This window comes from Mesoplodon densirostris, chromosome 2 (genome assembly GCF_025265405.1).
Source record: "Mesoplodon densirostris isolate mMesDen1 chromosome 2, mMesDen1 primary haplotype, whole genome shotgun sequence".
NCBI classification, from domain to species: Eukaryota; Metazoa; Chordata; class Mammalia; order Artiodactyla; family Ziphiidae; genus Mesoplodon; species Mesoplodon densirostris.
Genome location: NC_082662.1, coordinates 125,942,709 through 125,959,781, shown reverse-complemented (window position 1 = coordinate 125,959,781; position 17,073 = coordinate 125,942,709). Strand labels below are relative to the sequence as shown.

General features: G+C 47.8%; 1 protein-coding gene across 1 annotated transcript in view; it reads left to right on the top strand.

Annotated features, from left to right (window-relative positions):
- Positions 1-17,073, top strand: part of KIF26B (kinesin family member 26B) — a 480,495-nt gene that overhangs the window by 380,566 nt on the left and 82,856 nt on the right. The window contains exon 6 of the mRNA XM_060088379.1: positions 11,551-11,757. Within this exon, the coding sequence (XP_059944362.1) occupies positions 11,551-11,757 (207 nt within the window). The remainder of the gene's footprint in view (positions 1-11,550; positions 11,758-17,073) is intronic.

Sequence of the window (17,073 nt, the reverse complement as noted above, 5' to 3'; positions counted from 1 at the left end):
AGAATTTCTTACCCCTCCTCCACCCTGCCCACCCTAAACAGCATCAGAGTGAAATCATAAAACAATAGTCACTGAGCCCTTACTGTGTGCCAGGCTCTTTGCCAAGAGCTTCACATGCATCAGCTCATGTAATCCTCATAACAGCTTCCATGAGGTGTAGGCATTATTACCACCTCCACTTTATAGATGAGGAAACCAAGGCACAGAGAAGATGAGACACTTGACTCAAGGCCCCATAGCTACTTGCAGGTTCCAACACACCAGTCAGCCTCTGCCCACACGCTCCCTCTACCTGGGTGCCCGCACCCTGCCTTAGGTGCCTAGCTGACCCTGACTCCTCTTCCAAGTCTCATGGATCATCATCTTCAGGAAACCTTTCCTGGCCCTGCTCCCCTAGTGGAAATGTACCCTCCCAACTGGATCCTCATGGTTTCCCAGGACAAAGCTCTTTTGTACCACCTGGTACACTTTTTATCTCACCTGATACACTAAGCCCTTTGAAGACAACAGCTGGTTTTTAAGCTCTGTAACCACAGAGCCTGGCATGGTACCTGGCTCAGAATGAGACATGATCAACAGATGCTGAAGGAATGAATGGATGGAGGCTTTCTGATTCCTGCTCTGGGTGTTTCCCCACTAGACTAGTTGGGGAGTGGCCAGGAGTCTAGGAGAGTCACTGGTCATTGCTTTGTCCAGTCCGTGTCCCTTGGGCAAATTTCTTCTAGCCTGAGGTTTCTAAGTCCAAACAAGAGGAACTGTGTACCATGATCTGTTGAGGGGACAGCAGCTCAGGCTCTTTGGAAGTACAAAGAGGGCAGTTTGTGGGTTCACCTAGAAGGCAAGATAAAACAGCCCTGTGTAAGCTGGAGCCCAGGAACAAAGTTCCATCATGGGGATACTTCCCAGTAACAGAGCCCTGTGGCGGTGTCCATTCTACGGAGCCATGATCAAGCTCCCCCATGCATTCTGGTCTTTGAGGAAAAGCTGACTCCACACGATGCAAAAGGGCCTGTCGAGGGCACTTGTGGGACCTAAGTGAAATTCACTTTCATAGTTTGGCAAGCTGTAGCTTCAGACCATCCATCCCAGAACATGATAAATGCTTCTGACGTTTGCTTCAGACACAGCATGCTAGGATGGCTTTTCAATTCTCAAATGCAGGAGTACAACTTATTGATCAAGTGTCTTTCATTAAAGGTTGCTGAAGCCCCTCAGCCACAGGAGTAATGCCCCCCCTCCCAGGCCCTCTCCCCAGGCCCAGCCTTCTGGGCAAGGGGGATTACTGTTGTTGGATTATGGGTATATACCTGAATTTGTTGGGGTTTTTTTTCAATTCTTAATATAAGCACGCTGGAGAAGACTGAAATTAGGTAAATCTCACATTTACTTGGTACTTCTCTCCCTAAACTCCATCTGATTCTTCATACACACATTTTAAGAAAATAAAGAGAAAGCATGTCCTCCAAATAATCCTCCATATTAGAATTTACCATTCTGCTTTGAACCTGTGTCCCGCTGCCAGCGAGGGCTTCCCTGCCAAGGTAGAGCCAGTTAAGGCAATTAGAGGGGGTCAGTGGTTTGCCTCTGGCCAGAGATGGTGGGAGATTTTCATTAGCATTTGTGCCTTTGCCCCCAACTGGGCTTCAATCACCCCCTCCTCTTATCAGCATGTCCTTCACCTTCAGGGGCTGCCCAGGTTTATCAGATCCCATCGAGTTCTTCCAACAAGAAGGCAGCATGAGCTTGGGGCTCTTTGAAGCTAAGCCGAGAATTCAAGTTGCTTTGGTTCTAAGCCTAAAACCTGAAAATGAAGTAATCTGAAATGGAAATGCCACCTTCTCCCTTTTCTGTTATATGTAGTCCTGACTTTCTTCACCCTCCCACCTCCGCCTGTGCCTCCCTTCCTCAGCTCTGGCCTGGCTCTGTGCATAATGTGCGTTTCATACGTGTTCAGTGGAATTGGACATATGCACTTCTGAATAGGGAGGCCTTTCGGAGAAACTCACAGCGAAAGCATTGGAGTAATTGTGGCTAGTGTTGCTGTGATTGAACTTTCTTCATTTTTTTTATTGAATGAGAATGAAAGTCTCTAAGACTCATTAAGGGTCCAGGGTTTGGGGACCGAGGTACTGGCGTCACGTCTTCCTCCCGCTTCCTTCTTCCCTCTCCTTTGCCTCTTCTAGTGTGAGAAGGTCAAGAGAATGTGGAGTTGGGCATGGCAATCCATTGAGTACGTCAGGCTTCGATGAAAGTTACATTTACCCTAAATGTCAGCTAAGACTGTTCCAGATTTCAACCTCTTGGCCCTAAAGATCCCTCAGGTGCTTTTTCTCACCAGGACAAGTCCCTCCTTCTTCTCTTTCCTAGAACTAGGGCTGCAGAGTTGCAGGCTGGAGAAACAGCCCGGTCCTGGAGTATGCATCATGCCCACGGCTTTTCCAGGAGGGGACTTTTCCAGTAGGGGACTCGGTCCCCTGCATCGACCCCGACCTCCCCTGGGGGCCTGGAGAAGGACGTCTTCTCTCCCAACACCAAGCAGGCAGTCCTGTGGGCCTAGATAAACCTCAGTGCTGAGCTTGAGGGGGTTCTGTGCTGGCTAACCTGACATCTGTCCCCAGGAAGCACTGAGACCCTGGGCTAATGCTGGCACCCCTAGGTTCTACTCAGGTTTCATCCATGCGGAGGGCTGCCAGGAATAAAATTATCATCCCATGAGAGATGCACATATGTAGTGGAACTTGGGAGCAGCATGGACAGTGTTCCTAAATGACAGTTTTATAAAGAAAATGGACTGAAGTGATGAATGCCAGAAAAATACATAGCTAATTATTAGATGATCACAGCTGTTGCCTTTTTAATTTAGATAACTACGCTGTTTATTATGGTGCTTTACTAAATTCCATGGTGGACCTGGTAGCTAGTATTTCTCGATAGTCCCCTGACAGGGTGATTTGACTTATTTTCAGAGTTCTGGGTGTTATTTATCTAGGTCAAAGGCCAGAAGCAGTGGGATAGTGAGATTCCTGGGACCAAGGAGAACCCAGTAATGAGGGACAGAAGACACTAAATCAAGTGTCAGGTTAGCAAGCTGAAGTCTTCATATTTATAATAAACTGGGCTGCAGAAAAGAAAAACAGCTTTCCCTTGGCCCTGTTGGTGGCCAAGCTGAACAGCATCTTTGGTGACAGACGAGCTGGCATCAGCAGATGCAGCATTTCTTGAATGCTCGTGATTTAACAACAGCTTCATTAGTTAGCTCTCCGGTCGTAGCCCATGAGTGAGCTTTACGGTAAATGGGCCCTTTATTAACTTATTAGTGCCCAAATCCAAACTGAGTCCACCTGAAAGAACTCTAATTTAAGGAGTGCCCATCGCTGCTTTTCTCAAAAATTTCTTCCCTGATCTTTTATCTTTTGAATGGGTATTTCCAAAGATAAAATAACCACAATCACCAGAAACTAACCACAATAGTTTTCCTACCCAGTATTCAGAAAAATCTCCATTTGTCACTTACCCAGGATTTACCAAAACTCAGGCATCAGAGAGAGTGGGTGGCAGTTGGAAGACCTAAGCTAACTCTGTATCTATACAGATTGGGCGGCCTCGTGCAAGCCTTGGAGCCTCAGCTCTGGAGTGTATGGTGGGATGATGCTTTCTCTCTGTAGCTCTCTCTTATGGGCACAAACGATTAAGAATCTAGTGACTAGGGCTTCTGCACTCCCAGGTCAAAGGTGGTTAAAGGGAGAGCTGGGAGAGCAGAGATCATCGGCTAGATTCCTGAGGACACTGGCTTGTACGGCACTGTCATGAATGAGGGCTCAGTGGGATGGGAACTGTTATTTATTGAGGACCTACTTTGTGCCAAGTACTTAGCATGATTATTTGCTTAATAATCTTATAAAGCCCTCCAGATAGGGGCTATTATCTCCATTGTATTGTTGAGGAAACTGTTTAAAAAAAATGTTGCTAGTCACACAGCTCGTAAGAGCCAGGACGTCCTGACTTCGAAGTTCATGATCTTTCTAGATGTGGCTTGCGGGAGATTAAGTCACTTGTCCACAGATGCACAACAGGAAAAGGTACAACCAGAACTCAAACCCAGGCAGTGGGTCTCCAGAGCGTGTGCTCCGAAGCTCCAGGCTGTGCTCCACGTGGTCAGAGGGAGGACACGTAGACAGTGAGCATTCTTAATATTGGAGAGGGTCAGAATCCCACATCCCACTTGACAGAGAATGCCTGTGTCTTAGGATGTAGCTTTTTTTTTTAATATGTATTTATTTATTTATTCGGCTGTGCCGGGTCTTAGTTGTGGCATGCGGGATCTTTTAGTTGTGGCGTGTGGGCTCTTAGTTGCAGTGTATGGGATCTAGTTCCCTGACCAGGGATCGAACCCAGGTCCCCTGCATTGGGAGCACAGAGCCTTAACCACTGGGCCACCAGGGAAGTCCCAGGATGTATATTTAAACAGCTTATCCGTTTAAAATAAGTATCCTAGCACTGAACTAAGAGATGGGGCCTTTTCTAACAGGCTGCTGTCAGAGTCACAGTCCTTGCTGACAGACTAGCTCCTGAAATGTGCCCATCTCCTCCTCGAATCCTGGCCAGATTTTTCCCAACCTGCTAATTGGTGTAAGGGGCCCTGCTTCCAAAGGCTGCCCGGCCATGAGCCTCACGGGAAGGACTTGTCCCCTGGTTTCGTTCTCCCTCCTTCCAGCACTGTGGTCCCCTGATGGCTGCCTGGTGACAGATGCTGGTGATGGAGGGCATCAGAGAATCCCCCATCCCCACTCCCCGAAGCACTTCTTCACTGAGCACCTCTCATTACGGCCCCATTTCTGGTCTCGCACATGTTCTCCCACACTTAGCTCTATTATGCCACCACTTGTCTCCTTTCCCAGGCTGGCTTTGAATAATGTAAATCTTTCCTCTTGATAGCATCGCTGCTCATTATTTTCTGTCTGGCACCACGTGAGCTTACCCACTGGTACCTCTGAGAAGCCAGCCACCCACAGTGCAGGGACAGTCCCCCCCACCCCCCACCATCTCTGTAAAGGTGGCTCAGTGCGGGCCCAGCCCCAGGTGGGAGAGGTTCAAGCCCTGCTGGCTTTGGTGGGAGGACAGCGCTCTTTCTTTGGCTCCGACCCAGAACACTCTCTGTAGGAGGAGTGGGTCAGGGGCCACTGCCCTTTCACCTTTGCCAGGCAACTGGCTTTGGACAAGTCACTTGAGTACTCTCTACTGAGTGATTGATTTTATCAACACAGGGCAGATGCTTACCCCAAACAGGCCCGGAGTGCCCTCAGCCTCCTGAAGTCTGCCCTTTACCCCCCCAAACTCAGCACTGGATCCAACTACTCTGGACCTCCAGGTGAAGATAGCCCATGGTCTTCGAATATGTCATGTAGGATTATTACTGTGGTTTTATGCAAAGAAATGCACTCCAATTTTGTTCTGTAACTAACAACTCAACTGTGCCTAGAATCTCCGGAGTCCCTCAGTGTGACCCTGTGATTCTGTAACAGTAACTATGTTTCGATGGAATAATGACTTTGTAACCTAATGTTTAAAAGCTCCCTCTGTAAATGTAGGGAGCACAAACTTGCTTGGTTCTCCCTGGACTTCCCAGTATTGGAGTTATTTGAGACCTCCAAGATTATTACTCTTTGGAATTTGATTCCATGGTCTCCTTAAAAACTTCTGGAAGCTTTGAGGCACATGAAATCATCCAGATCTTCCTTTAGAAAAAGTGATTTCAGATTATTTCTAGAAATTTTACCAGAAAAGTGTTTAAACTTTCTCCTGTTTTAAAACCCAATTTTAATTTGTTTCTTTACAAAACATCTTTGCCTGTCTCCCGTATCAGGTTAAGCAAGCACATTTGGCAAATCAAAAGGGGGAAAGAAAGTCATATTTGTGGTTTTCAGTGTGCCAGTGGTGGATTAGCAATAGAATCTTACATTATATGTTGAGGAGGAAACCACTCTTTAAATATTGGCTGGAAAATCACACCCTTAATCACTTGCAGTGTGTTTTAGAAATTGGCACTATTGTAAAAATCTTTTACAATAGATTTGTCAGAATGTCCTAAGCATAGAAGAATATGGAAGGTTGCTGCATTTCTTGGTAGATCAGAAAAGCGAGTGTGTTGAGAAGAATACATATTGAGAAGTATATACTGTTTAAGGTTCCTGTCTCTTCAGTCATCTTACTTGGAATGGTTGGAGAATTTTCCTGAAGTGGCTAATGTACCATAAGTAGACAATGTGAGTACATCTATCACATGTGATCAAGACAGAAAAGAAAGGAATAAAATAAGGTAAATACCTCATTTAGCTTTTAGAGCCTCAGATCAAATTTTACATGGATTACTCACCTTTACAGAAGATGTAAGTAGACTGTGTATTCTTTAATTTGGGGCGGGCGAGGAAGAAGAAGGATGTTTTATTCTTTGTCTCTCTTGTCACTGTGGATATGTATGTTCATTAAATATTTTTTTCTGGGCTTCCTTGGTGGCGCAGTGGTTGGGAGTCTGCCTGCCGATGCAGGGGACGCGGGTTCGAGCCCTGGTCTGGGAGGGTCCCACATGCCGCGGAGCAACTGGGTCCGTGAGCCACGGCTACTGAGCCCGCGCGTCTGGAGGCTGTGCTCCACCATGGGAGGGGCCGTGATAGTGAGAGGCCCGCGCACCGCGATGAGGAGTGGCCCCTGCTCTCCGCAACTGCAGAGAGCCCTCACGCAGAGACAGGACCCAACACGGCCAAAAATAAATAAATTAATTAAAAATATATATATCTATCTATCTATCTTTTTTTTCCTTTAATTAAAAAAATTAAGCCTTGGAGAAAGGCTTCTAATGCCATTAATTTGATGTAGAAAGTCTACTTTATACTAGTTGGTTTGAAGAATATGAATTCATTCTTTTTTTCCTCCCTTCCTTTTTTCTTTGAAGAATGATATTTGACATTTGTATGTTGCTCTAGAGTCTGTCTTTATTTCTTCATTTATTCACACCTGCCCTGCAAGGGAGGTGACATACCTGGACCACTTTAGGGATAAGGAAACCAAGCCCCCTGCCTTAGGTGAACAGCCGCACCATGGTGGGGATGTTTGGATAAGAACCCAGTCTCCTGGTTCCTAGTTCACTGCAGGCAGTGCCCACCACACCTGGAACCTGTAAGAAAGGAGATGTACTTTAGGTACAATGGACCCTTTTGTTACCCCTCCATGTTTTTCCCTCAAGAGCTGAATCCCATCCAAACATACGTAGAAACCAAGGAAGGCTTCCTGGGCTGCGCTGAGGGCAGCGCGGCACTGCCTCGGCCTTCCCCATCGCTGTCATCAGGCAGGGCTGGACGTCAACTCAGTCTCTCGCCTGGGCTTCGCTCTCACTCATCTGAGGCTAAATCGCCCTTGAGAGATGGGACGGTGGATATTTACATGGCTTACATTTACCCCCGGGAGTCTCAGTGTCACCATCGCTGCCACTGTGCCTCAGCGAGAGGGACACAGGACTCTGGACTGAGTTGTCAGTGCTCTCTGGCTCTGCAGTTTGGCTGTTCTGTCTCGGGAGATGGCTCCTTTGGGTCTAGAATCCCTTCTGATGGTCTCACCCGCCCTACTTGCCCCACCATTCTTCCTGCTGGAAGATTTTGGTGAACCCATCTCACATGCCTCTGCGTGCCTTGGAGAACATTTCCGGATGTGTTTTAGGAACTTAAGAGTAGACGTGGAAGGTAAAGAGAATTCTGATACTGAGGATTGCTGTTTCCCACTATCCCCACCATCGTCTGTAGTCTTCCTCTGACTGGTGAGGGACCCTTCGGATGGTCAGATTTGCCCCCAGCCCTCCTGGGCCATATAGTCTGAAGAGAGCCTGCGGCCAGACAGCTTGGGGGTAGAGAGACAGGCAGCGAGGAACCTCCCTGGTCCTCACCGTGCGCTTGTGCACTGAGCCTCGGGACCGGGGGCTCGGGGCGTGGGGGGAGGGAGTCTGGGTGACCACGTGGGCGGATCTGCCTGTCAGTGGGCTGCCCCGAAGGCTGTGGCAGCCGGCGCTGCTCATGTTGATGGAGAGTCTGTCCAGTTCAGGCGCAAAGCTCTGCGAGTCTCACATATCCGCTCTCCATCAGTTCTGCCAGGCCATCCAGTAGGAGGCGCTGGAATGATTAATGAGCAGGACAGGAAGACAAATGCTGCCTGGAGCAACCGCTGTCTGCCGCCATCCACTGAATAATTAGATAACTGCGGCAAAGCGGGCTCTCAACCAGGGAGAGCTTTGGTAGGTGACGTGCTAAGCTAGTCCCAGAGAGTCAGGGCGTCAGGCCCACGCTCCCCCACTTTGGGCCTTTCTAGCTCCTCTGCTGCTGGGCCTAAAATGGTGACAGTCCCCTGGACCCTGAGAGCTGGGGAGAAGGCTATGCATGTTGACAGCTGTGGGTACCCTCTACCCAGGGCAGCAGTCAGAGGGAGGGTTGACGTACATGTTGCCAAGAACCTACCAGTGTTTGCAACAAAAGCACAAACTCCTGGCAAGAAGTCGGGAGACTTTCTTGATCACAAGTGGTATCTCCTAAGCACTTTAATTACAGAGGATTAGCAGGAAGTGCAGTGCTGGGCTCAAGGAATAATGACACAAAGAAACGAAGCAGAGAAACCCAATTTCCTTCCTTTAAGGGGAAAAAATTATCCATTTATTTAAATGAATTACAAAGGAGAGAATGGAGTGTGGCATTTCTCTCAGCCCAGAATTAAATGGATTTTTAAAGAGCTGCGTATCTCCTTGGTCAGACCAGAAGCTGGGATCTGTAGCCTTGTCTGCAGAAATTGAACTGCAGGCTCAGAACTTCATTAAGATTCAGGAGCCTTCCCCCTGGACAAATGACTCACTGATCCAGCCCCTTCTCTCCTGCTTCTCCTTGCGGGCCCTTGCCTGGCTTAGCTCATATTTTACATTCAGCACCTCTAGTTACCCAGAAATTGCATGCAAAATTGTGAAATAGAAAGGCAGTGGGCCATGTGACTCCATCAGTTCTGCCTGGGGTTGCATCATCCTTGACTTGTAGTGTTCAGGGACTGGGCTAGGAGGTTTGCTTACAGAAAGACCAGAGGGCCCAGACACCTACCAAAAGTGGCAGTTTGAATACATGCTCTTAGCACACCTGCTGTGTAAGTGGGGGCAAATCTATAGAAATGAATGGAACTGAAATAAGATTGGAGACGTTCATGGTGAATAAGAAAATTGCCAGAATGGAATGTAGACAGAAGTGATGGTTATCGTCATACAACACAATTGTGTGTATTGTCATACACGCAATGACTATGTGTGAGACTTGACGGCTTTTACTAACAGGAGCTTTTTTTTTTTTTTTTTGCGGTACGCGGGCCTCTCACTGTTGTGGCCTCTCCCGTTGCGGAGCACAGGCTCCGGACGCGCAGGCTCAGCAGCCATGGCTCACGGGCCCAGCCGCTCCGCGGCATGTGGGATCTTCCCGGACCGGGGCACGAACCCATGTCCCCTGCATCGGCAGGCGGACTCTCAACCACTGCGCCACCAGGGAAGCCCCTAACAGGAGTTTTTTTAAACCCAGCACTTAATACCCAGCTCCATCTGCAGTGATTCCCCCATGGCATCCTGTTTGTGAGTCCAGGGCAAGGAGTTCTAAAACCTTATCATTCACACTGTGATTGGAACATGCTAGGATATCGTGATTCAGACTGTGGCAATAAAGAGAGAAGGAGGAGGAGAAACAGGAATCAGGCGCCCACCCTGTGCTCAGTACTTCACATGTCAATTTATTTCATTCCCACAACAGTCCCATGAGATAGGTAATGTTGTCCCTAATATACAGGTGAGAAAACTGAGGCTCCAAGAAGTTTGACTATGTATAGGAGGCAATACTTGGCATAATGGAAAAAGTATGGGTTTTGGAGTCAGAGATGGGATCAGAGCCTAGCCTTACCACCCGCAATTTCTGTAACATCTGTTTTCTCATCTATAAAATCTGGACACCTATGCACTGGCCTGTTGGGAGGATTAAAGAAGATACCATAGATAACAGCACAGCCTTAGCACACCATAGACCCTCAGGAAAAGGCAGGTACCACTGTATGACCTCAGAGAGAAAACCAAGATTTACACCTTGAGGGGTCAGCCTCATCCCAACCTTCCACCATGACCCCGGCCGCCGGATCCACACCTGAGTACTATTCTTAAGTGATGAGAACAGGCCCAGCTGGGACACAGTGCAGGCCCATCCAATGAGTCCAGTGCCCTAGGAATTCTTTACCTTTCAGCTTTGCCCACTGCAGATGAGTTCCCATGCCTCAGCAGACACGGCTGAGATAAGCAGGAGGGTGACCTCACTCGGTATGCACAGTGTAGATTATTCTCTGAGCATTTCTGTATGTTTGAAATCCTTTATGTAAAATTTTACAACCCCTTTCCCCAAAATTGCATGACTGAGATTTCATCAGGCCTGAACATTGATTAGATGAAGAGGGCATGACACAGAGAGGAATTTAAAAATAACCCTGAATATAGCATCAGAATTTGCCACATTGTATTACAAAAATCTCCTCTCTCTGTGTCTGTGTGCCCTGCCACTCTGTGTGTTATGTGTCTTTTGCATCCCCAGTGCCTAGCTCAGTGCCTGGCTCATAGAGTAGGTGAAGTAGCAACGCAGTAACAAAGAGCTGGTAAGAAAGCAAATGCTGGCCATTTCCCTGGGATTTGAGCCTCTAGAACTGTGTGTGTGGCTTCAGCTTGACTTCTGCTCACCTCAGAACTCTAGGGCAAGCAGTCCATTCCCACAAGTACCCCGCTCGGGGTGGGGCTGAACTGGGCTGAGCACTAGAAATGTCCATGTTCAATGACTTAGGAGGTGGGTTAAAGGGGCACTGCTGCCTGTTTCCCACAGAGACGCACTTTCATCCCTTGAAATGATCATTTCTCTGCACTCACTTAATGGGATCCCAAATAACATGTTTCAAACAAGTCTTTTATCACTGTTGCCCCTTGGAACACATTTCAAATGCTGGCCATTAAAAACAGGCCGTTTCACAGGCTTCTAATGATGACACTAATAACTGTGGGGTTTTGTCTCTAGGAGTCCTGACGGGCAGGACTCAAGGAGTAAATTACAGAGCTAACTTTTATGTAGAGGGTTTATTGATCTGTGAGCTTCAAGGGAACTACACCAGCCCCCAAAGTTTGGCAGTCCAGATTACCTTTTCATCTAAGTAATTGGGCCACCTGGGTACAGTTAATTTTCTATTTATATTAACAGGAAGACAAAGAACATGATGTGCCAGTTCTGTAATAAAGTAACAGACGTATCAAAATATTCTACCTGGTAATTATAAATAAACTGAATTTTCCCATGACCCTCTGAGGGTTATGTTGCTAATTCACTGTGCATTTTATCATAATTTGTCACGAGAAGATTCCACGCTGCCACGTATACTTGTGTCTCCAGAGTATGTAAAGGTGCTCCATCATAAAGTATCCAACTGTCTTAATCCCTGCCGTTACCTGCTTTTGTTTCTTAACAGGTGAAAGTCATGCTTCGCATTTGTTCCACGTTGGCTCGCGATACCTCAGAATCCAGCTCTTTCTTAAAGGTGGACCCACGAAAGAAGCAGATCACCTTGTATGACCCCCTGACATGTGGAGGTCTAAATGCCTTCCAAAAGAGAGGGAACCAGGTTCCTCCTAAGATGTTTGCCTTTGATGCGGTTTTTCCACAAGATGCTTCTCAGGTGGGTACAACCCCTTCTCAGGCTCAGGCAATATTGATTAGTTTCAAGAAGCTTTAACGATTCACTAGGACCCATGAGCTGGGAGGGTATCTTCCAGAGCCCTCTGATGGGTCACTTCCACTGTCTACACAACAACGTTCGGAAGCCAATTTGAGTTCCATTGAATAGTTCAGTCCTTTTGAATCGCTGGTGTCACACCTTGGGCAGGATTGTTGTGCCAGGATTTCAACAAAACCGATTCTTGGAGAGAAGGAAGAGCGATCCAATCAGTGGATGGCAAACAGAAGCAGGAAGAGAGCAGGCAGAATTGGAAGTTTCAGGTACAGCTGCATCGAGATGCTGGCAACTGGTCCATTAAGACCCCACTCCTGGGCTTCCCTGGTGGCGCAGTGGTTGAGAGTCCGCCTGCCGATTCAGGGGACACGGGTTCGTGCCCAGGTCCGGGAAGATCCCACATGCCACGGAGCAGCTGGGCCCCGTGAGCCATGGCCACTGGGCCTGCACGTCCGGAGCCTGTGCTCCGCAACGGGAGAGGCCACAACAGTGAGAAGCCTGCGTACCGCAAAAAAACAAAACAAAACAAAAAAAGACCTCACTCCTGCCTGGGCTTCTGGGTGTGAGAATGTAAGAAGGGAAAAGATGTTTCAAGGAGCTGGGTTAGAATTAGGCAGGGTTTGGGACTTCCCTGGCGATCCAGTGGTTAAGACTTCGCCTTCCAATTCAATCTCTGGTCAGGGAGCTAAGATCCCACATATCTCTTGGCCAAAAAACCAAAACATAAAACAGAAGCAATATTGTAAAAAATTTAATAAAGACTTTAAAAATGGTCCACATCAAAAAAAAAAAAAAAAAAAAAGAATTAGGCAGTGTTCTAGGGCTCCATAGAGGGCAAGTCCTACTGAGGACCTGGAGTGCTTGGCAGGGAAACTGAGGCTGACGTGCAGTCCTGCGGCCTGCGTCAGGAGCGGAGAGGAAGAAGAGAGGCTAGGGATAGCTGGTGTGTTAGTTAGCTATTGCTGCATTGTAAACCACCCTAAGCCTAGTGGATTAAAACCGTAAGTATTTATTATTGCTCATGAGTCTGGAGGTCAGCTGAGCATTCCTCTGCTCCTAGCTCGGCTCACCTGTGTGTCAGTCAGTGATCAGCTCTGGGTCGGGTCGGCAGCTCTACTGATCTTGGCTGGATGCTATCACATGTTTGAGGGTTGGCCAGTTTTAGGCTGGTCCAGAATGGCCTTGGCCAGGTCACCTGGTCTGTCTTCCACGTTGTCTCTTATCAACCAACAGGCTGTCTTGGGCTTGCTCTCATGGCAAAGAGAGGATCCAAGCTTGCAGGCCTCTTGAGGTCTAGGCTCGGAATTGACACATCATCACTTCTGCTGAATGCGACTGGACCACATTCGAGGAGTAGGGAAGAGGCTCTGTCTCTTAATTGGAGGAGCTGCAAAGTCACATTGCAAGGGGCACGCACACAGGGAGGGGTGGAGAATTGTGGCCATTTTTGTTAGTCTGTTATGAGTATAATTTGGAGGCTTCTTGGGGGACCAGGGTGCCAAGATTTCTTAACCAAGTCTCCTGGAACCAATCCCAGTAGAACAGATGTCTACTAGAAGATTCACTTACACCATCTGGTGCAATTTATCTGCAATGATTTGGAGCAACTGGATCTTCTAGTAGACATCTATAACCCAGGTTATAGGTGTACAGTGGTCTACTTTGCCTGCATTTTGGCATCAGACACCTGCATCTTCCTGATAAATTTCCAGCACTTCCCAAGATTTAAACAAAACAGTGTGCACTCGGGTAAACAATAGCCTAGAGCAGAACCTGAAGACAGGGTGCTGATGGCTACCATTTGCAGCTCTTGCTAATTTCCTCCATGTGGTATCTGAGCATAGGAAGTAGCGATGTTCACACAGACACCATAGGCACTTAGCACATATTATAGGCTCCATTCATTAGCAAGCTAAGCATGTGGTTTCCCCAAAGAGTTTTACCATGAGAAGACAAAGTACTTTATGAATAAGTTCTGTAGTTTTTCTCCTCGTTACATTTTTTGTGTGTTGTACCACCCAGTGGGCTCACTAATCTAACCCTGACATTGGGTCTAATAAATGGCCTACAAGTAATTTAATTAACACAGTTAAAACTTTTCAAAAGCGAATCTCCCTAAGTTGTAAGAATTCCAAAGCAAACCCTAAATTAAGTGTGGACTATTAATGAGTTTTAGATTTATTCCGGAAAAGGGAGCCATTTTTATTGCTAGTCTTTGCTTACATTTCACACTTGGTTCCAGAGCTCATATGCTCACTCATGGTTGCTATCGCTTCAGAATGCTTGCTTTTGTTACATTTCCAATATAATAAATTACATTTCTATATAAATTTGTAGTTTTCAAGAAGTTTCATATACATTAACCCATTCGACTCCTCCTGGAATTCTGTGGCATTGAAAAGGGAGGTAGTGCTGTTTTCACATTACAGACAAGGAAACTGAGACTCAAAAATTCAGTCTCTCCTTCACAGACTCTTTCCTGCCTGGACATCTGTCCTGGAGTCTTCCTATTAACCAATCCGCGTCCTGCTCAGGATGGTGTTGTATCTTTGCCCTCTCGTCATTTTATCCACTATTTACTAGCAGCGTGTCCTTGGGCAAGTCACTCTACCTCTCTGGGCCTCAGTGTCCTCATCCATAAAATGAAGACAAGATCAAAATGTGCCTCATTGGGCTGCTCTGATTCACTGTATGGATACACGTGAGTTGCTTAGAGCAGAGGCAGAACACAGTGAGTGCTCAACAAATGCTACTGTTTTTACTCTTCTGTTGTCATTGTTAATAATAATATCATATGCTGCCGGCGTGTTCAGCCTCAGCCCCTGTGAAGGAGCACCCTCTGAGCCTCCGAAGCAGGAAAGCAGGAAAGCGTACAGAACGGGCCTCTGCTCTCAGGCCCCTGTCGTTGGCCTGTGAGGCAGCAACAACCACCGTGGCCCAAGGCGGTCATGACCCTTGCTTTTACCCGGCCTTTAAGGACATCAGCTTCCTGAAGCTAAGCAGTGATTAGAACAGTCCTTGCTCCTCCTTATAAGCCACACTCAGTACCCTCAAGTGGCCTCAGTGGTCATCAGCTGCCCATTGCTGGGGCATACCTCTGCTGGTTCTGGCTTTGGGGAGGTGTCTTAGTCCATTTTCACTTCCTTAACAAAACAGCACACACTGGGTAGCTTATAAGCAACAGAAATTTATTTCTTACAGTCCTGGAGGTTGGAAGTCCAAGCTCAAGGAGCTGGCAGATTCAGTATCTGGTGAGGGCCCTTTCTTGATTCATAGACAGATGTCTTCTCACTACGTCCATTGTGGAAGGTCCAGGGAGCACTCTGGGGCCTCTTTTATAAGGGCGCTAATCCCATCCATGAGGGCTCCACCCTCATGATTAATCACCTCCCAAAGGCCCCACCTTCAAATACCATCACATTGGACATTCAGTTTCAACATATGAACTTGGTGGGGTAAGGGGAACACAAACATTCCATCGTCACCAGGAAGGGTGGGCAGGAGGACTGAGCCCTGCTGGTGGGTAACAGGCTTCCTGCACACCCAGCCCTGCCTGTGGAGTCCACTTGGGAAGGCTCCTGTTTCTCTAGGCTCAAGGGGAAAGACAGCAAAGGGCCTCCAGGGGCCATTGTCAGCTAACAAACACCACATGGACATGTTGCTGACCACTCTCTTCTCAGTGGACACTGGGCAAGAATTCTGCAAGGGGAGGCCTGCCCACCCTGTGCCCTGTGAGGCTGCTCCCATTTCTCTCTGTCCTCAGGCCTTTGGACGGGTGATTCAGTAATGTGTGCGGATTTGGTCCACACACAACCATCTTTCTCTTTGCTGACCTTGAATCTAATACAGTTTGTTTTATGTATGGCTCAAGGTGGGCTCTCAGCCTCCTAACCCCCATCTCACTTTATGTCTGAGGAAGGCAGAGTTCATTTGGTGATAACTTCTCCTGGCTCTGCAGAGGCACCTTTAGCAAATTCCATCAAGATTCCACCTCAGTCTCAGGGTTTAGCTCCGGCCTCTCATTGCCTAGGCCCTGGGGGTGAGACAGATCCCGTGGTCCCCACCGCAGCTTCATCCTGCCACCCACTTCGTTCAGGAGGAGCCCCCAGCAGAGCTGCTGAGGCCATCACCAGAACAACTGACAGTTGTTAGGAGTGTGGTTTTTCAATTTCAGTTCGGGAGAGAACATTGATTTTCGAACACTTAGGTTCATTGTGCTGTTGCAACCTGGAGCTGAATAACTACATTCAGTGCCGAGGCTGCAGTTCTCAGATTCCCACTGGGAGGCACGTTGCTCCGATGCCCGCTGAGCCCCGGGTTTGCACGTCCTCTGAATGCTTCCAGATCTGACTCTGGTGATGAGGGAGAAAGGAAGGTGCAGCACACGGCGAGTGATTCTGTCCTCCTGCTGCTGTGAAAGCCTCAGATGCTAACCAGAGAGATTTCCCAGACCCCCAAGTTGGTTCACAAAATTTATTTTCTTATCATTTGCAGAGTGCTGTATTGGGTGTTAATGGGGAAATACAAAGTGTTACCAAGAGACTGGCCTCTGTCTAAAGATATAATAATCACATTGGAGATGAGACACATAACAGGCTGAAGACCACCCATTGTAACATACTGACCAATGGTGATTAATAGTGTATACATTGAATGTATCTAGAGAGAAAGAAAGAAAAGGCTGGGCTTTTTTTGGGTTTTCTTTTTGCGGTACGCGGGCCTCTCACTGTTGTGGCCTCTCCCGTTGCAGAGCACAGGCTCTGGACGTGCAGGCTCAGCGACCATGGCTCACGGGCCTAGCTGCTCCGCGGCATGTGGGATCTTCCCGGACCGGGGCACGAACCCGCGTCCCCTGCATCGGCAGGCGGACTCTCAACCACTGTGCCACCAGGGAAGCCCAAAAGGCTGGTTTTGAAAAGAGAAGGATGTAGATGGAGAAAGAGGAGAGAGTTATTAGGAAGACAAAACAGACATGCATCACAAATCTCCTGCTTAGATTAGAACTATAATGTATCCCAAGGTCACTTTCCTGAAATGGCACATCACCCTTTACCCTCTAACAAGCCTAGCCATTTCATGAGCTCTGAGTGTGTGTGTGTGGTGGTGGTGGAGGTGTGTGTGTGTAAAGGAAGGATCTAGTTAGCAGAGGGTGAATGGAATGTTTAAATACTTGCCCGGGGAGGAGGCCAGAATGGCGTGAGGTCCATGAAAGCACTCTGCGTTCCCGTTCCAGCCTGTTCGTGCCTGGCCTGCAGAGACAGC